Genomic DNA, 21,037 nt, shown 5'->3' on the forward strand with positions numbered 1-21,037 from the left:
GTGGCATCTGGACGTTTTACTTTATTTTTTAACTGCTTTTATAAAAAGTCTGGCACTCTTTTTTATCTTGTCCAATCAAATTAAATGACCAGAACTAACTCTATTCTAGTCTCTAACAAAAATATCCAAAGGCAAGCCAACGAATTTAATCTAGTCTCTTAATGAGGTTGAACAGTCTTATTCTCACATACTATACTATTCTTAACCAGGTATGTAGAGAAATCCAAGTTTAGCACAGTTTTCTGTTGATCAGTGCTATTCTGAATGTCTGCAAATAGATCGCAGGCATATTTGCGTTGGAGAATAATGATAGGTGAAAGAAAAACAAGAGCGAACGCGACCAAAAAGAAACAGTCACTCTTGATTTCAGCTCCAGTTTTGAATGCATTTAATGAAGAAGGGAAAGCGCTGACTGACCAATTACTAAAAGCACAAGCCCGGTTTCTGTTCTGGCACAGGCTGAGGACTATACTTGCTGCTGAATTTATCAGCCTCATTATCATAACAATGATGCATAGGAACTTGGAGAGGAACAATGTAATTATGCACAGAAATATGATTGGTTTATTTCCATCATCAATTCTCTGCCTTTCAATTCCATGCTGATTATTTAACACAACTTAGATCAAAATCAATAAAGATACTAGAGGCATGCAACTAGTTCTCTGATTTAGTGACAGTTCTGTATGCAAACGTTTAAACAAACAACTTTTCATTTGGACCTTCCAAAAAGATATATGTAACTACATGAATCTGAGATAAGAGCAGGAATATTGTGCATGGGATCAGTGTTAACTCCAGGGTATGTGCGTCGAGGTCAGTGAAATCTAAAGTGTAATGAGCCCTAACCATTCTGTTGCACTGTACTGTCATTCATCATCTAGCCAGGCATCCAGCCACACTGCTGCTGTCTGCCCAGGCGTGAAGACACATCCTGGGCATGCAACCATGACTCAAATACCAACAGCATAGAGGACACACAGAACGGGACTATGAAAATAACCTCAACAGACAGGTAGTTTAGATAACAAAAAAATGTATCTAGAAACTTCTGATTTATAAAAATGTGGTGTGGCACTAAATCTGGTCTCTACTGTTTTGTATACTCAAACAAACACGTCAATAGCAGTGTCATAGGCTAAATACTATGGATTGAGCACCTAACGCATAAAATGCGCAGAAATCGCTGCATAATGGATGCTACAAAAATGCCCCGCGCCTCCCAACAGCACAGCAGCAATTTCAATAAAAGCAGTTCCTACTGGTGGAAAATATGCCTGTATTTACCTTATTGTGAGTTAGTCTAGCGATGTTCGACTGTCTGAAAATGCCTCCCAAACAATGAAGCAAATCTGCCAACTAGGCCACAAGCAATGCATTTGGAGAAGCCCACAATTTTAAAAAGAACCAGTTGCTAGGGAACCATGCCATATTACAATTGAAAATATATTTCTAAAAGAAATATCTCAACAAATGTGCCGTTTAAAGAGTTTAAACGTGTTGTGCAACTCTTATGGGAAAGTCACAGTCACAAGGCCCATAAAGGTGAACTCTGTTAGGCAGTTATTTCTTACGGGTAAAATGAGAAACTAGCCTGACCTCTACAAATTACATTAGCAGTATAGATCTACAAGTGATCTTTGTTTAGGAGATTATAAACTGTGTATTACATTTCAAAGCAGAATAAAAGATTTTTTGCATCTTCGAATACACCGTATAACATACACTACCAAAAGTCAAAAGTTTTTTAAAGAAGTCTCTTCTGCTCACTAAGCCTGAATGTATTTGATCTAAAATACAGCAAAAACAGTAATATTGTGAAATATTTTTACTATTTAAAATAACTGCTTTGTATTTGAATATATTTTAAAATGTAATTTATTCCTGTGATCAAAGCAAAATTTTCTGCATCATTACTCCAGTCTTTAGCGTCACATGATCCTTCAGAAATCATTCTAATATGCTGATTTGCTGTTCAAGATTTTGCATTATTATAATTAATATTTAAAACTGTTGAATTCTTTTTTTAGGATCCTTTGATAAACAGAAAATCTAAAGATCAGCATTTATCTGAAATAAAAAGCTTTTGTAACATTTTTTGTACATTATATTATTCAACACGTGGAGTCAGTTTTATTTTTTATTTTTTTGGGAAAGAAATTATAGAAATTAATACTTTTATTTAGCAAGGATGCTTTAAATTAATCAAAAGTGATTATAAAGACATTCATAATGTTACAAAAGATATCTATTTCAGATAAATGCTGTTCTTCTATCTTCTATTAATCAAAGAGAGCTGTTTCATTTTCTCAGCTGTTTTCAACATAATAATAGTACTAAATGTTTTTTGAGCAGAATATTAGAATGATTTCTGAAGGATCGTGTGACTGGAGTAATGATGCTGAAAATTCAGCTTTGAAACCACAGGAATAAATTACATTTTAAAATATATTCAAATAGAAAAAAACTATTTTAATTAGTACAAATATTTAACTGGTTTGCTGTTGCTTTGGATCAAATAAATGCAGGCTTGGTGAGCAGAAGAGACTTCTTTAAAGAACAATACAAATCTACCTGTCCAAAAACTTCTAACTGATAGCATATTTGCAGAGGAGTTTCTGCTATTTATATACTTAGCATGCTGACCAACAGGTTTCTGCATAAACATGAGACATTACCTTGTGTCTGCATTTCAGGACCACCCCATAGGCTCCTTTGGAAAGACAGAAAAAGATTCATAAGCTCAATTTATACTGATGGTTTTTTTTTCCTTATCGAACTGTATTATCAAAAGATGCACTCACCCTCTCCTACAATCCCAAGGACCTCAAATTTATTCATCACATTACCGATGTCAGGAATCTTCATGAAGTCAAAAGATGCCGGTTTGGTGCATGTCTGGGCTGAGATGTGCGGAAGGCCAGAGGATGGGACAGAAATCGGTGCTTGAGCGGGTCATTGCAGCAAAAATCTGCTCCCGGTTGGTCACAATGCTCTTCTCATAATCCACACACACTGACACACATTTCTGCAAACTAATACACTATGCATGCACGCACACAGACTCGCTCACCTGAAAAGAAAGAGTAAAGAGGTTTTGCAGAGAAGGGGTTACATAGAGTTATTCACGCATACTGCATTTTTATGATATGATTTCTGTATATTTCACATGCATATTGAATCAGTGGCATATCTAATGTTTATGTTTCACATGCATATGCATGAAATGACATTGATTATGGCTCATATTCTCTCTCAGACAGGATATGTGTAGGATTGTCATGATTCGGTTAGTCTGAGGTGATAATAAACAAGGGCCACAGTTGTTCAAAACGAACCATCATGAATTTTCCAGCAGTTTAGGGAATAGCAACACAACAACACAGCTCTAAAACGAGAATTACAGGTGGGTGAACAAGGACAGCGTGAGAATCCGTTCCCAAAGCAGAAGTCAGTGATGTAATGGGCTGAAAACCCAGATGGACATCTTCTCAATCACCTCAGATGTGCGACAGGTAACATCTGCGCTTGATTTGTGGCCAGCACCCGTTGCTATTACACTTAAACGCATTTTTATACCCGTTTCGCAGGTCATGTCGTGACACCGACAGCTTCTTGTATTCTTCTTGTGTTTGTGCATAAAAGCGGCGCATGTCTGCATCTGATGTGTTGTGCGGTATGCGCGTGCGTAAGTGTGTGTGCGCGCTCTGGAAATATTCGTAGGTGGATGAAAGTTCTATCATTATTTTAAGCATCTTTTCCACCTGACAGTATCAAGAAATGAGTGACAGCCCACACCACTCACACCCACTCTTAAATGAACAGTGGTGCGGTAAAATAAATAAATAAATAAATAAATAAATAAATAAATCACAACGATTTATATACAAAGTGGCCAACCAATATAAAGAGCATTTACATATCCAATACAGTTTTAAACGCATGACATAATTGATAACAGGTGACTTCGGTCTCCTGGAGTGTGTGGGCAGGAGGTACGCGTGTTTGTGCGAAACACCAACGATGTAACAGGCACAAACATATAACATCCAGCGTAAAAACCAGGCGCAGTGACAATAACGTACATTTACGAAAAGAGCTCTGAGGAGAATACTCACTTATGTCCAAGACAACGATGCGCAAACTGTCCTCTCGCGTCGCCAAGTAACGATGTTTTCATTTTCACCTGCAGTGGTAACCCATCATCACAGCTGCAACAGTATCCACCTTCATTCTGAGCCATTGACAACCTAACAACGCGAAATTACAAATCGCAGTATGGCTAAGGCTCGCTTCATGAATATTAAGCACGTTACGCTGACGTTGCCTGGAAACCTTACGAGTGCGTCCAGTCACGTATTCTAATTAATATTCATGAGCAAGGCCTTCGCCGTAGTAGGGTTTAAATTCGCGTTTATGCGAAGCGGCACCAAGCTGAGTGAGTGGCGGACTGCTCGCACCAATAGCGGCCGAACCGAACCCCTCTGTGGCCAATCACCATGGAGGAATGCTCAGAATGGTCCAGAAGCGAGGGATCCTCTTTGGCTGGGTTCGGTTGAGCAATGATAATATGCATTCCTTCTCGGATGTGTTACATTTCATACATGCATACATTCAAATTGATGTGCTCGTTTGGCGAGGCTGTGGTTGGTGTGTGTGAGTGGGTTGAACTGAAAGATCAATTCAGCAGACTGCTCACACTGTTTTTTTTTTCTGCACAGAAGGGAAAGAACAAGCCTTTGGAAAGAAGATCTATCTATCTATCTATCTATCTATCTATCTATCTATCTATCTATCTATCTATCTATCTATCTATCTATCTATCTATCTATCTATCTATCTATCTATCTAAACTTGTGCCTGTAGGTTTTTTCTTTGTACTCTACTTATGTAATATTGCTATTGATCGTGAGTTTTGAAGCTGTAAAATATTTCTTATTTGTATTATTTAGCTTATAGCTTATTATAGTATGACAGAATGTCGTAATAAACCTATTTTACATGCAAACATTGCTATTTTACCCCTGTTTAAATCATTAAAATATTTACGTTTTTCAATAATTGATTCCAATATTGGAAAACCCAAAACAGGCAGGTTTACTGCATGGAGTGATTCTTCGGGAAAAGCGCATAGTGCCATCTAGCGATTATCCTGGTTTAAAACATACTTACGAAAAATGAATAAATAATATTTTTACTATAAAGTAGATCACAGAAATGATTATTTGTTATTACGTGTCATTTAAAATCTTTTTTTTTAAATCAAAATACACTAGCAGTCAAAAGATTTTTTTAATGTTTTTTTTTTTTAAATAAGTCTGTTCTGCTCATCAAGCCTGCATTTATTTGATCAGAAGTACAGCAAAAACAGTGAAAATGTGAAATATTTTTACTATTTAAAATAAATGTAATCGATTTGAATATATTTTAAAATTAAATTTATTCCTGTGATTTCAAAGCTGAATTTTAGCGTCATTACTCGAGTCACATGATCCTTTAGAAATCATTATAATATTCTGATTTGCTGCACTATATATACATTACACACACACATTTTTTCATGTTTTACACATGTAAAACAGGATGAATATTAATAAATAAAAGAAATGTATGTTAATCCTGTAACAATACACAAAAAACAATGTATGCATCTGTATTAGCCTACATAAAAATCGAAATTTCTTGCATTTATTTATTTTTCTTTTCAACATGCTTAATATATTTTAATTAAATGATATTTTCAAAGCAGCATTCATATGTGTTTTTAACTTTTTCTATTTGAATTTTATTTAAAGTATTTAAAGTCATTTTGATAAGATAAGATATTTTTGTAAATCTTAGTAGTTTTCTATGTCTATATAATTTTTATTTTATTTTAAAGGTGTAGTTATTTTGAATCATCATGTTAAACTAAATTAAAATTTCAGGTAACACTAAATTAGGAATTTATTTTATGGTTTTAGTTTTATATTTAATATTTGAAATTATTATTATTATTATATGTTGAAAACAGCTGAGTAGAATTTTTTCTTTGATGAATAGAAAGTTCAGAAGAACAGCATCTGAAATAGAAATCTTCTATAATGTCTTTATCATTACTTTTGATCAATTTAAAGCACCCTTGCAAAATAAAAGTATTCATTTCTATAATTTCATTCCCCCCAAAAATGTATAAATGAATGATATGTTACAAAAGCTTTTTGGATCTTTCTATTCATCAACGAATCTTGAAAAAATGTACTCAACTGTTTTAAATATGAATAATAATAATACAAATAGAAATGTTCCTTGAACAGCAAATCAGCATATTAGAATGATTTCTGTAGGATCATGTGACACTGAAGACTAGAATAATGATGCTAAAAATGTAGCTTTGATCAGAGGAATAAATTACATTTTAAAACATATTCAAAGACAAAGCAGTTATTTTAAATAATAAAAATATTTTACAATATTACTGCTTTTGCTGTGTTTTAGATACAATAAACGCAGACTTGGTGAGCAAAAGAGACTTCTTTAAAAACATTAAAAACTTTAGTGATCTGAATAATTATAAAAACGACACGTGATAATAAATTAAGCGTCTTTGCAATACTAAACCGTAGTTATAGTTTTTTTTTCAACTCAATAATAATCTTTAAGACAGCACATCCTTGAATTTCATTGTACTCGATTTCAGTTCAGATCGTTTCAGCACAAACATTAATTTGTAAAGGAATACTCGGAGTTTCACATTCACCTTCACTCATACAAATGATCAGCAGTTCTTCGATGTTCCATTGATACAAATCTGAAGGCGCAGATGCTGCTGGACATGCGCGGACGTGTGAAACATGGCGGCTTAGACCCAATGGAAAGTAAAGCAGCACAGCAGCAGCACTGTCCCACAGTACACGGTGAGCAAACATTAGTGCCGCATCTTTCATATTTATTATAGTGAATGAGTTGTGCTATATTGTCTATTTAATGCGTCTAATGTTTTCTTTTAATATCCCAGTGGTCACACTGATGCGGAAGCTTATGCTTACATATAAGATGATGTACGCGCTGTGTTTTCTTGCGTCTGTTATTCACTGAACTACAGAGCTCCCTTCTTGCCTCTCTCTCTCTAATTGGCACACTGGTGTTGTGTGCATGCGGAAAACTATTTACAGTGCATGTGAAAGTACGTCAGCTAGCCTATATGTGTTATGTATTACATGCATACATTTGGTTAATAAAACAACGAAAATAATTATTGTAGTTAGTGAACACTGCCGTTTTTGATAGCGTCTGTCCCACCAATGACAGAAGAGCAATTCACTGTTTATGTGACGCTCATTGCTTCAATTATTTTGTCACAGAAAAAAGTTATCAAAATAATTTACTCATGCGTTTTTTTCTTTTCAATATGCTCAACATAATATGTCAATCAATTAAAGAATATTTTCAACGCGTATTCATATGTGTTTTATATGTTCTATTAAGTTTTAGTAATTTTGGTCGTTTTTTATATACCTTTATATCAGTTTTTATTTTAAGGTTTAAGGTTTAGTTATTTTAAATCATGTTAAACTAACTTAAAATGAGAAATCTGCCTTGGCAACTAGCTAAAATAAAATATTTTTTAATACATATTTTAATTTAATTTAACGCTTAGTTATAGGAAAATGTTTTTTTAAGGTTTTAGTTTTATAGTTGACTAATAATGTGGAGAAACACATTTTACACATGAAAACAACATGAAAATGAATAAATAAAAACTTTCATGTTAATCATGTAGCTATAAAACAATATGCATAATTCTGTAACAACAGTTTTACATAATAATCTTAAGATTTTGCATTTTTTTTTAATTTCAACCAATTAAAGGATATTTTCAGCGCATCATTCATATGATTTTTTTATATTTTCATTTTTAATTTCAGAGTCATTTTGATGTGTTTTTATCAGTGTTAATTTTCTATAGATATATATCTATATCCTTTTTTTTAGTTTAGTTATTTTAAATAATCATGTTAAACTAAATTAACAGCTGAAATTAATTAGCTGAAATAAAATATTTTTATATATATTTTTTATTTATATACAAAATGTTTTTATGGTTTTAGTTTTATATTTATCTATAATAATGCGAAAAAAACAACAACATTTTTAAACATGAAAACAGCATGGAAATTAATAAATAAAAAATTTTAGTCCTGTAACAACATAAAACAATATATTTGCATTCTGTATAACAAAGGTTTTACATAATAATCTTAAGGTTTTGCATTTATTATTTTAAGTTTTTTTTTTTTTTTTTTTTTAACCAGTGGTAGCCAATGAAACCAGAACTTTACATCATTCATACCTGTGTGTTATTTTAGTATTTTAGTAACAAAAAATTTTGTTAAATATTATAGTTTATTATATTAATATTTTTATTTATTTTTAATTTTAGGTAAAGTTTTCATTTTGTTGTTTTTTATATTTTTGTAGTTTTTTTTTTTGTCTATATAATTTATATTATTTTGTTGTTGTTATGTTTTAGTTATTTTCAAATCATCAATCATCATTAAACTGTTAAACATTAAAAATGTTCCCTTGGCAGCTAGCTGAAATAAATAAATTATATTTTTAAGTTAATACTTATTTTATCTGAAGTTAAATGATTTTTTTAGTTATATATATATATATATATATATAAAATATAATATTGTTTTTTATATATAATATACAAAAACAAATTTGTAGCCATAAAACAGCATGGAAATGAATAAATAATAGCTATACATATATTTAATATTATTATTATTTATTTATTTTTTTAAAACCAGTAGTATCCAATAAAACCAGATGTTTCAATACATCATATTTGGTGTCATTTTAGTATCATTTAAATAATATTATAGTTTTGTTAAATATTATAGCTTCATTATATTAATATTTTGAATCACTTTTTATTTTATTTATTTTTTTAATTTAGTTAGTCATTTTGTTGTGTTTTTGTAAATTTTAGTAGTATTTTGGTCTATATCATTTTTGTTAAGTTTTAATTATTTTAAATAAAGTTAAACATGAATAAACAAAAAATGAAAATGAAAGCTGAAAGAAAATACTTTTTAAATTTCAGTTAACGCTTACTTTATTTCAAGAGGAAAATGTTTTTTATAGTTTTGGTTTTATAGTTAAATTTAATAATGGTGAGAAACAAATTTTTACACATGAAAACAGCATGAAAATGAATAAAATAAGTTTTTATGTTAATCCAGTATATAAAACATTATTCTATATAACAACATTTTACTTGAAAATCAGAAGGCTTTGCACTAATAAAACCAGAACTTAGACAAAAAAAAGAATAAAGACAAAAAACATCATATCAGTGCTTGAGATGAATTACATCTAGGCAACCCTTGACATTCTCTTCATGTGAATTCATAATATCCATTTTCACCCCCACACCCCTGCTTTAAAACAGCCATGTCTAAAGAGAAAGCTTCCTGTCTGGGGGGTGTGGTGAAAAGGCCTTGAAAAGACAGACAGACAGAGAGAAAGAGAGAGACCACAAAATGTAGACATCATCTGTTAAAGGGAGGTGTTGGAATCCTTTTCATGTACTGCTACAGACTCCCACAAATGCACACTGGCTAATGACCTTTTTACGGCGGTCTGGAATCTTTATGACGACTCTCTGAATGGGATTCACAGCTTAAGACAGAAGAATGAGGAGGAAAAGAGGGGGGAGAGAGAGAGAAAGGTTGTCTGCTATCTAGACTCAAGTGGCTCGTAGTTTCAGAGCAGAAACACCAGTGTGTGACATTGAAAGGATTGTATCTCTTTTTCCAAGAAAAAAGGACTTGGTTTCAGGATTATATGAGGGGAATTTTTGGTTTTAGCATCATCTAACGTTTTGGATCAATCCTTTGGATAAGCAAGTAAGAAATAAAGCAAAAATGCATGCCTTTTTATTGCACGTCTCCTGAAGAAACCTCTTTAAAATGTACCTTTTTGTAGCTTTTCAAATTTGTGAACGTTTTATGGCAATATATCATTAATTACTCTGTCTAAATGCACTGTAAACATGGTTTTTGATGTTGTAAATATTATTGGAGTATCTTTTACAAGAAAGCACATTCAAAATTTCACATTTATTGCCATTTCTTTGTAAGCACTTACAAATTACTAATAATTTCTAGCAAAATTGCTTCATTTTTTCAGTATGTAGTTGCACATTACCTGTCAAAGGCTGTAGTATTATATGCGTTACTAACATTTCACTTTTGAAAACTAAAAAAAGAGTGTTTTAAAAAGTTGAATGTATGTGTTAAGGCTAAAATGGCTCTCTGTCTGTATTTGTTTCTCATTTGGCTTTGTTGAATGTCCCATTAAGAAGCATTAAGTGGACTAACAGAGGAATAAAAAGGAAGTTCCTCATCCTACTGTCAGCTTGCACAGGACGTCAGCTGCAGCCAATTTTCTCCCAAACCGAGATGTGACTTATCACTTGCTGAGCGAGCCGAGGCTTTGATCAGCGAGCGCAGGGTCCCTCAGAAGCGGCAGTGACTTATTATGATGTCAAATAGAAGAAAAGCTTTTCTTAGTCGAGCGCTTTGATTCTCTAAAGGTATTTGTGATTTAGTGATAATCTTTTTTTTCTTTTTGGACAGTACAATGTTGGTGGAATAAATTGCACTGAGATGGCAGTAGGGAGTATAATGTATAATCCCTGTCTTCCGTAATGCTGTAATATGGCTTCCGGGAGGGGTTCATGAACTCATGGGCCAAAGCTGATCTCTCTTGTGAAAAAAGAGACATAAAGACTGTTATTTACAAATTTAAGTTACACTGCCGGGATCAATTTTTAATGATTTTGCTCTTATGCTCATCAAAGTTCCATTTATTTGATCAAAAATAACAGTAAAATTGTGAAATATTATTGCAATTTAAAATAACAGTTCTCTATTTGAATATACTTTAAATATATATTTTATTTCTGTCATGCAAAGCTGAATTTTCAGTCTTAAGTGATCCTTCAGAAATCATTCTAATATGTGACCCTGGACCACAAAACCAGTCATAAGGTTAAATTTGACAAAACTGAGATTTATACATCATATGAAAGCTCAATAAATAAGCTTTCTATTGATGTATGGTTTGTTAGGATAGGACAATATTTGACTGAGATACATCTATTTGAAATCAGAAATCTGAGGATGCAAAAAAATCAAAAAGACTGAGAAAATCACCTTTAAAGTTGTCCAAATTAGGTTCTTAACAATGCATATTACTAATCAAAAATTACATTTTGATATGTTTACAGTGAGAATTTTACAAAAAATCTTCATGGAACATGAACTTTACTTAATTTCTTAATGATTTTTGGCATAAAAGAAAAATCAAAAATTTTGACCCATGCAATGTATTTTTGGCTATTGCTACAAATATACCCCAGCGACTTAAGACTGGTTTTGTGGTCCAGGGTCACATATGCAGATTTATTCTAAATTTTTCAAACAGTTGTGCTTCTTAATATTTTATTGGAACCTGTGATACTTTTTTCAGGATTTTTTGATGAATAAAAAGTTAAAAAGAACAGTATTTATTCAAAGCAGAAATATTTTCTAACAGTATAAGTCAATATTATAACCCAACTCAATCTGAGCAGCTGAGTCCTTAGCAATCTTCAAGAAATGGCATCTCTTCCATCTTTATTTCACCTTCTAACTCTAGCACTCTCTATACTACGGAGCCCCTTACATCACCTGTAGGAAAAAAATAATTAATCCGTGGGGACGGTTTTGCAATTCGTTCCCTCAGTTTATAAACCGTACTCACGAATTCCTAAACTGTTCCCTCGGTTTAACAAACCGTGCCCACGAATTTCCAATCCGTGCGCTCAGATTTTGTAAACCGTACCCTCGGATTTTGAATCCGTACCCACAAAATCATAATCCGTGCGCACGCTTTCGCAATCCGTTCCCACAGTTTGTAAACTGCTCTCACGGATTTGTGATTATGATAAGCTTTTCACCCAGAGTTAGATGCATGCTGCACTATTAATGTTATTATTAAATAAGGCCTATTATTGCATTGCATTTAGTTTGAGAGCAAAGGAATGGCAACATAACCTGTACATTATTTGTTTTGTATTGCTTTTTACCCTCTCCTCTCCAAAACTCGTTTTTTTTTTTTTTTTTTTTTTTTTTAATTCAGGTAATTTTACATTTTGAAAAATATTATTAAATAAAACAAAGCCGCTCTTCACTTATTATTTTATTTTGGTACCATGACCGCACTTACAAAACAGGCTTCTTTTTAGCGTTTATAACCAATAGGATAAAACACATGGTGTTTTGACAGCTAATCTATTGGTGATTAATATAAAATAAAGCTAAAAACTCTGTTTTGTCAGTGTTGCATAGTCTCATATAGCCTACTGAGAAATAAAGTTTAATAAATGCAAAACAATGCATCCAGCACTTAAACAGGTGTCCAGGTTGAATTTGGGGGCGGGGCCACAAATCCGTGAGAGCAGTTTACAAACTGTGGGAACGGATTGCGAAAGCGTGCGCACGGATTATGAATTTGTGGGTACGGATTCAAAATTCGAGGGTACGGTTTACAAAATCTGAGCGCACGGATTGGAAATTCGTGGGCACTGTTTGTTAATCCGTGGGCACGAATTGTTAAACCGAGGGAACAGTTTAAGAATTCGTGAGTACGGTTTATAAACTGAGGGAACGAATTGCAAAACCGTCCCCACGGATTAATTATTTTTCTTCTACAGGTGACGTAAGGGGCTCCGTACTATTCTAATTCTATTCTTAAAAAAAAAAATTGACCTTCAAGACTTGCACTCTATTCATTTTCTAACTGCTTCTTTTCTTAAAAATAATTACAGCTAGCTTCTCTATTCTTTTTGCATTTTCTATTTTTTTTTTATTTTTTTTTATTTAATATATTATTAACAAAAATGATTCTAACATTAGCTCGCTCTATTCTGTTTCCTTTTTATTGATTGTATAATTTAAATAAAGTTTTTTTTACTTTTTTTTTATCAATTTGAAACATCCTTGTTGAATAAAAGTATTAATTTCTTTCAAACAAAGAAAGAAAGAAAAAATGTGCTGACCCCAAATTTTGAACGGGAGTGTATTTTGTTAGAAAATATTTCTATTTTAAATAAATGCTGTTCTTCTTACTGTTTTTTATATTCATCAAAGAATCCTGAAAAAAAGTATAAATCAGCATATTGGAATTATTTCTGAAAAATCATGTGACACTGAAGACTGGAGTAATGATGCTGAAAATGCAGCTTTTGCATCACAGGAATAAATTATATTTTGAAGTATATTAAAATAGAAAACCACTATTTTTAATTGCAATAATATTTCACAATATTACTGTATTTTTTATTTAAAAAAACAACTTTTGAATGACAGTGTATATATAGTTATATATATGTATATATAGTTTGGTATTTTGTGTGTGTGTGTGTGTGTGTGTGTTTATATTAGTATTTTTACTACTGTTCAAAATTTTTAATGCTTTTTTATGTTTAAAAATGCTCACCAAGGCTGCATTTGTTTGATTACAAATACAGTAAAAACTGTAATATTGTGAAATGTTATTACAACTTAAAATAATTATATTTCAACATATTTCAAAATGTAACGTATTCCTGTGATGGTAAAGCTGAATTTTCAGCATCATTACTCCAGTATTCAGTGTCACATGATCCTTCCTTTCATGAATAGAAAATTCAACAGAACAGTGTTTACCTAAAATTGAAATCTTTTGTAATATTATAAATGTCTTACTGCCATTTGTGATCAATTCAATGCATCTGCGCTAAATAAAAGTATTAATTTCTTTCAAAACAACAAAAAAACATCGTATTGACCTCAAACGTTTGAATGGTAGTGTAGATTTAATAAAAAAATAAAATGGAATTTGATTTTATTAACAAAATTCATTCTTTCTTTCTTTTCTTTCAGTTGGCTGTTTAAGAGCTGTGCTGGCTGTCCAGTTTCTGTCCACTTCATGTGGTGCTCCAGGTGACCATGGGCAAAACCCACCAGAAAGGTTTTTGTTAATCTTTTTTTTTTATATATAATTAAGTAACTTATAAGTTATTATACTTAGTTTTTTTAACTGACTGCTTTTATTTGCAGACCAAAAATGTAGTAAGGAGAAATCAGGGAGGAATCATGAGGATTCACGCCCTTCACAAAAGTTCACCGGTATTGCCTCTCTTCTCTTTCTTTTTTTTTAAACCTGTACTGTGTACTGTGTACTTTATCTCATACATTTCACTCCCCTGCTCATTCCTCAGAGCCATTCAGCTGGGAAATGTACTTGAGAGACACTTCATCCTGTCCTGCTTCACCCAGCTGTTTCAGACAGGTTCGAGCTCTTCAGTTTTTAATGATGCTGCTTTTCTGCTAAAATAAATGGTCACCCATGGCTGGTTGATTTAATTTGTTTTAAACCCATATATTTGTTATTCTTTAACTCCTTACAAGATTAATAATTAAGGATAAAATAGAATGAAATTAACACAACTGCTGTGAGTGTTGTTTTTAGTGACACATTTATAAGTTTTAAAGTTACACTACCAGTCAAAAAGAGATTTTTAATGTTTTTAAAGAAGTCGTTTCTGCTCACCAAGGCTGTGAAGCAAACATTTTTCCTATTTAAAACTACTTTTCTATTTGAATATATTTTAAAATGTAATTTATACCTGTCATTTCGATGCTGAATTTTTAGCATACCCTTATTGTTTTCTCTCTCCCTTTCCAGTCCAGAGTCCCTCCCAGTAATGATTTTAAAGTGGGAATGAAAGTGGAGGCTTGTGACCCGAGGAATTCCACCTCAATGTGTATCGCCACAGTCATGGGGTTACTGGGTGTCCGTCTGCGGCTCAGACTGGACGGCAGTGACAGCACCAATGACTTCTGGCGACTAGTCGACTCCTCTGACATTCAACCTATTGGCACGTGCGAGAAGACTGGAGACATGTTGCAGCCGCCACTGGGTAAAGTAGTTTCACACAAAATCCAGTTTAGGTCTAAATAAGTTGGTTATCAGATCAAAATTTTGTCATTTTAAAGTGGTTTGCATAAATGGTCACTTATTTGTAAAGTTATATAATTGTTATACATGTCTTGTTTAGGAAAAAGTTGATAAGACTATTTGTTTCCTTTAAATACAGCATAATGATTGAAGTGAAAATTTGCTCTTAGCTGTATAGCAATATACCTTTTCTTTTTGTTCATTATCCGTTTCCTGTTTAACACCCATTTTGCATCATTAGGGTTCAGAATGAATGCTTCTTCATGGCCCATGTTCCTATTAAAAACATTAAGTGGGGCAGAGATAGCTCCAGCTTCAGCCTTTAAAAAGGTAATTGCTTCAATTTGCAAACCATGTTAACAAGCTTCTGATAGATTCATGAATAAAGCTTTGAAATAAATGGAAAGTGGTGCGTTTGTAGATTTAGATGTGAATGCATATTGAAACAAACTATTTTTTCAAATATTTAGATGTTAGAATTTAGCATATACAAAGTCAAAAGTTTACATGCAACTTGCAGAATCTGCAAAATGTTAATTATTTTAGGAAAATAGGAGGGACCGCATAAAATGCATGTGATAGTTGTTCATAAGTCCCTTGTTTGTCCCGAAAAGTTAAAGTGCCCGCTGGTCCTTCAGGTCAAACAAATTCTTTGTTTTTGTTTTTTGGCATTTTTGTGTATTTTAACCCTTTCCGACATCCATATTTTTACATTAAGGACAACTGAGAGACTCATACTATTATAAAAAGTTTAAATGCTCACTGATGCTCCAGAAGGAAAAACAATGAAGATCATTAAGAGCCAGGGGAGTAAACTTTTGAACAGAATAAAGATTTTTCTTATTTAGCCCAAATGTATTTTTTTCATCATTTTTAGTACTGCCCTTCAGAAGCTACAGAAGATACTTAGATTTTTCCAGAAGACAAAATAAGTTAAATTTACCCTGATCTTCTCTTAATGCATTGTTTTTCCTTCTGAAGCATCAGTGAGTGTTTGAACCTTCTGTAATAGTTGCATATGAGTCCCTCAGCTGTCCTCAGTGTGAAAAGATGGATCTCCAAATCATACAGTCATTGCTGGAAAGAGTTCAAATACACAAAAATGCTGAAAAAACAAAAAAATTGTGAAACCTGAAGGATTTTTCTGTAAAACAGCAGGCAGTTTAACTGTTCAGGAGGACAAACTATCACTAAACAAACAAACAAACGCTGTGGATAATCGAGGTAACAACACAGCATTAAGAACAAAGGGAATGTAACTTTTGAACGGGATCATATTTATAAATTCAACTATTATTTCCTGTTGTGGACTATAATTAAACTTCTACATGGATGGTCTGTTTCCTGTGAATGCCTCAGGAGCCGCTCAAACCCACTCAGAACTACTTTAAACCTGGTATGAAATTGGAAGCGGTGGACCGAAAGAATCCCTACCTCATCTGTCCCGCTACCATCGGAGAGGTGAGAGGGGACAAGATATTCATCACGTTTGATGGCTGGAGAGGAGCATTCGATTACTGGTGTCAGTTTGACTCCAGGGACATCTTCCCCGTGGGCTGGTGTCAACTGACCAATCACAGTCTGCAACCGCCCGGAAACTGCTGTGAGTACAGTCTAAGACCACTAGGAGTCACTAAGGTTTTTTTTTTTTTTTTTTTTAACTGTTGGGAGACAGAGTGAGATGATCGATCAAGAGATCTTTTGATTTTCACTATAATGTGCATACATCATCTTTTACAATTCTGTGCTTAAATATTTAGCGTCTTTAAGTCAAATTGAACATTAATTTTGTCTTTTGGTCCAGTTGCCACAATTTGCAGTTTCATGCTGATGAAATTTAAAGTCTGATATTTATTTTAGAATAACCATGATTTTTTTCCCCCCCAAAGTAAATATACATTTAATAATTGTTACAAGTAACAAATACAGTTGAACTCAAAAGTTTACATACTTATTGAATTGGAAAATCAGGGTAAATTTAACTTATTTTGTCTTCTGGCAAACATGTAAGCATCTTCTGTAGCTTCTGAAGGGCAGTACTAAAAAAAAAAAACATATTTAGGCAAAATAAGAATGTCTGTTCAAAAGTTTACACCCCTGGCTCTTAAAGGTTGTATCAGCGATTTCTAGCCTGAAACATAAAGTGTCAAATTCAGCTGAGCTTTCTTCACGATCCGCTCGCTGCCTGCCCCATAAATTGTCTGTGAAAAAAACGCGTCTCTCTGGTCAGCCTAGGGTCCGAGATATGCCAAAAAAACAATCGGTGCTACCAACCTTTCCACAGATAAACAAACAGTGTTCCAACCAATCAGCGTCAGGGGTTTGGTGTCTTGGACTTTTGCTCTGCCTCCCTCACATCCCTGCACCAGTAGGAAAGTCCACAACACCAACCCCCTGACGCTGATTGGTTGGAACACTGTTTGTTTATCTGTGGAAAGGTTGGTAGTGCCGATTGTTTTTTTGGCATATCTCGGACCCTAGGCTGACCAGAGAGACGCGTTTTTTTCACAGACAATTTATGGGGCAGGCAGCGAGCGGATCATGAAGAAAGCTCAGCTGAATTTGACACTTTATGTTTCAGGCTAAAAATCGCTGATACAACCTTTAATGCATCGCGTTTCCTTCTGAAGCATCAGTGAGCGTTTGAACCTTCTGTAATAGTTACATATGAGTGATGGATCTCAAAATCATACAGTCATTGTTGGAAAGGGTTCAAATACACAAAAATGCTAAAAAACCAAAAGAATCTGGGGGACCTAAAAGACCTTCTGAAGAACAGCGGGCAGTTTAACTGTTCAGGACAAACAAGGGACTCATGAACAACTATCACAACTATTTACGTAAATTCAACAGTTTTCTCTTGTGGACTATATGTAAACATCTTTTATGTAAGAATATATTATTCAGGTCAGTGCTAAATAACATGCATTTGGTATGATCCCTCTTATTTTAGTAAAATAATTAACATTTTGCAGATTCTGTAAGGTGTATGTACACTTTTGACCTTGAACTGTAAGTAACATTTAAGCATGTTTGCTTGTAGAGTTCATTCCTAAATCTGACATCATTTGTCCTCTAGAAATGAAAACTTAATTGCTCTTTGTTTGATTTCAGCAATGAGCAGAAACACTGCAGACACCTAATTCTTCTTGGCAGCAACATTTACTTAACATGCACACTTTGCAGGACTACATATATCATTCACTGTTGTGCCGTAAATCTGGGATGCAATGGTTTATCGCTGTCCGTTGGTGCTGTTCAAATGTTTAACCCCTGCTTTAGCCGTTTGTGTGGCTCTGCCAGAATAATTGATGTGAAGTGAATGAAACAGAGTTCTTGATGAATGGTGGTAGTTACGTGTGTCCTATCAGTTCTTCCTCCTCTGAATACTTTCAAGGCATGTTTACTGCTCTCTTCCTGCTTTTACCAAAGCGGACATGACCAGACAAAAAGGATATTGGGTGTTGGGAGATGTTTCCCATTCATTCTATAGTCAGACAGCAGGGCCTTTAGGTATGAAGTGCCTGAGTACAATTAACAATTAATTTTGTGGTTTTTACTGTAGTTATATGATTTTTTTCCACTAAGTTGAAAAGTTTTGGATCAGGTTTTTAATGTTTTTAAAGATGTCTCTCATGCTCATCAGAGTTCCAATTATTTGATAAAAAAAGACAGAACAAAAAGCAATATTCCGAAATTTTATTGCGATTTAAAATAACAGTTTTCTATTTTAATATACTTTAAAATCAAATTTATTTCTTTGATGCAAAACTGAATTTTCATCATCATTACTCCAGTCTTCAGTGTCAAATGATCCTTCAGAAATCATTCTAATATGCTGATTATTTATCAATGTTAGAAACAGTTGTGCTGCTTAATATTTTTTTGGAACCTCTAATACTTTTTTTAGGATTAAAAATTATATTATAAATAAATGCTGTTTATTTTAATGTTTTATTCATTAAAGAATCCTAAAAAAGGTTTAAAAATGAAAAAGAACAGCATTTATTTAAAATAGAAATCCTTTCTAACAATATAAGTCTTTACTGTCACTTTTTATCAATTTAACACATCCTTGCTGAATAAAAGTATAAATTTCTTTTAAAGAAAGAAAGAAAAAAAAGAAAAAAAATACTGACCCCAAACTTTAAACAGTATAGTATTAAAAATTCAATTTTAAATAAATGCTGTTTATTTTAATGTTTAATTCATTAAAGAATCCTGAAAAAAGGTTCACGGGATCCAAAGAAAATATAAAGCAGCGCTACCGTTTCTAACATTGATAATAAATCAGCATATTAGAATGATTTCTGAAGGATCATGTGACACTGAAGACTAGAGTAATGATGCTAAAAAAAAATCAGCTTTTCATCACATTTTAAAGTATATTAAAATAGAAAACCACTATTTTAAATTGCAATAATATTTCACAATATTACATTTTTTTCTGTATTTTTAATCAAATAAACAGCCCTGATGAGCAGAAAAGACTTTTGAACGGCAGTGTACATCCTAATGCAGTGATTTTTTCTTTTTGATATAGTTTACGGCATTCAAATGTTTGCTTATTTATTCGTTTGTTTGTTTGAAAGGCAGTTTGGGATATTTCTCCATATATAATTAAGTGATTTAAGCCAAAATAAAATAATTGTGTCTTTGAGACATTTGGATTCAATTTTCTCTCAACCATCAGAGTTGGCTTTTCATTTGGAATCATTGTAAATTATTTACAGACTAATCACAATTCACTGCCCTAGTTTTACAGAAAACACTTGGAGCAATCCATGACTCAGCAGTAGTTTAGTTAGAATGATTTAAAGGTTTTTTTTCAACAAAAGACTCTTGTGCTTTGTCAAATCGCACCAAAAAATTAATTAATTTATATATATTTGATTTTCTTTTATAAACATTTTTCCTTGACATGAAAAGAACAGTCATACATGCTTTTAATACTTAAATGTTGTATTGAAAAATACATTTTATATATAACTATGAAAAAGCAAACAGTTCTGATTGTATTTGAGTGAGCTTTGAATTGGACATGAGAGCAGGAACTGTGCATTTATCCTTTCCTTTGTGTGCAATTTGTCTTCATTTGCCTTGCATAGAAGTTTTAACTGATCATTAGTGAGTACCACCTTTCTAATGAGCACTGAAAAAAAATGTCTGTGAGTGTTTGAAGGATGTCTTTTTTTCTCTATTTCTAGTTTTTCTAACTGGTGCAGAGCACATTGTGTATGTGCACATGTGCATGTATTAATAATGTAGCAAAGAACAACAGTAATAAGTGCTTAGGACAATGGAAATGCAAGCTTTGGATGCAAGACAAAGGAAGAACATGTGGTTGCAGTTAGTTACAGATAAATTAGACTTTATTTCTTTTTAATTACTTAATTTGGCCTAAAAGGTGTTTAGGTTTCCTTTAATGTTGGGATATCTAAGTGTAGTTGTGCTGGTTTGTGTTAGAATAAACCTTCTTTCGTCTTTTGAGAGTTTATTTTGATTCAGGGCATTTTAATTTTGTTTCTGATGCACTATTATGAAAGAGTTACGAATGTTTTAGAAAACATCAAAGCAAAATTGTCCATCCCAATTTTTTTTTCTATCCATCTCAGACACAATATTGATTTAAACAAATGTCCCACTGAGTTAGAGATTGAATTATTGATTTAAAAAGCAACAAATAGTGTGCCTTAATTTATTTTAATGATTCCAAATATATTGTTTCCTCCATAATGAATTTGATAATAAATGCTTTTCTTTAGTCTAAAACAATAATCCATTATGTGCAATGCTTCGCCTAAATGATCGTCTTCATTTGAAGTTATTTTTAGAGCTGTTTATTAGCACTAGTTATGCTTATTAGTTATGTGCTCACCTCTGCTCCCATTCTCACACCTTAAGTGAGAACAACAGGGCAAGTTTTCTTAATAAGTGTTGGTGCTTTCACACCTCTTGCACACTGGGGTGGCTTTTAATGCGTTTAAAATAAATGTGT

At 32.8% G+C, this 21,037-nt stretch overlaps 2 protein-coding genes across 3 annotated transcripts in view; one reads left to right on the top strand and one right to left on the bottom strand.

The window, feature by feature from the left end:
- cdkl5 (cyclin dependent kinase like 5) overlaps window positions 1-4,237 on the bottom strand; it is a 49,434-nt gene extending 45,197 nt beyond the window's left edge. For both annotated transcript variants that reach the window (XM_073825744.1, XM_073825743.1), the window contains exons 1-3: window positions 4,119-4,237; window positions 2,805-3,073; window positions 2,679-2,713 (exon numbers count right to left, since the gene is read on the bottom strand). In XM_073825744.1, the coding sequence (XP_073681845.1) occupies window positions 2,679-2,713; window positions 2,805-2,868 (99 nt within the window). In that variant the 5' untranslated portion in view covers window positions 2,869-3,073; window positions 4,119-4,237. The remainder of the gene's footprint in view (window positions 1-2,678; window positions 2,714-2,804; window positions 3,074-4,118) is intronic.
- A 9,689-nt stretch (window positions 4,238-13,926) lies between these two features.
- The window catches only part of scml2 (Scm polycomb group protein like 2), a 26,719-nt gene continuing 19,608 nt past the window's right edge, over window positions 13,927-21,037 (top strand). Inside the window, exons 1-6 of the mRNA XM_073825942.1 lie at window positions 13,927-14,049; window positions 14,139-14,207; window positions 14,300-14,370; window positions 14,767-15,001; window positions 15,281-15,369; window positions 16,399-16,642. Of these exons, the coding sequence (XP_073682043.1) occupies window positions 14,028-14,049; window positions 14,139-14,207; window positions 14,300-14,370; window positions 14,767-15,001; window positions 15,281-15,369; window positions 16,399-16,642 (730 nt within the window). The 5' untranslated portion in view covers window positions 13,927-14,027. The remainder of the gene's footprint in view (window positions 14,050-14,138; window positions 14,208-14,299; window positions 14,371-14,766; window positions 15,002-15,280; window positions 15,370-16,398; window positions 16,643-21,037) is intronic.

This window comes from Garra rufa, chromosome 20, assembly GCF_049309525.1.
Source record: "Garra rufa chromosome 20, GarRuf1.0, whole genome shotgun sequence".
Classification (NCBI taxonomy): Eukaryota; Metazoa; Chordata; class Actinopteri; order Cypriniformes; family Cyprinidae; genus Garra; species Garra rufa.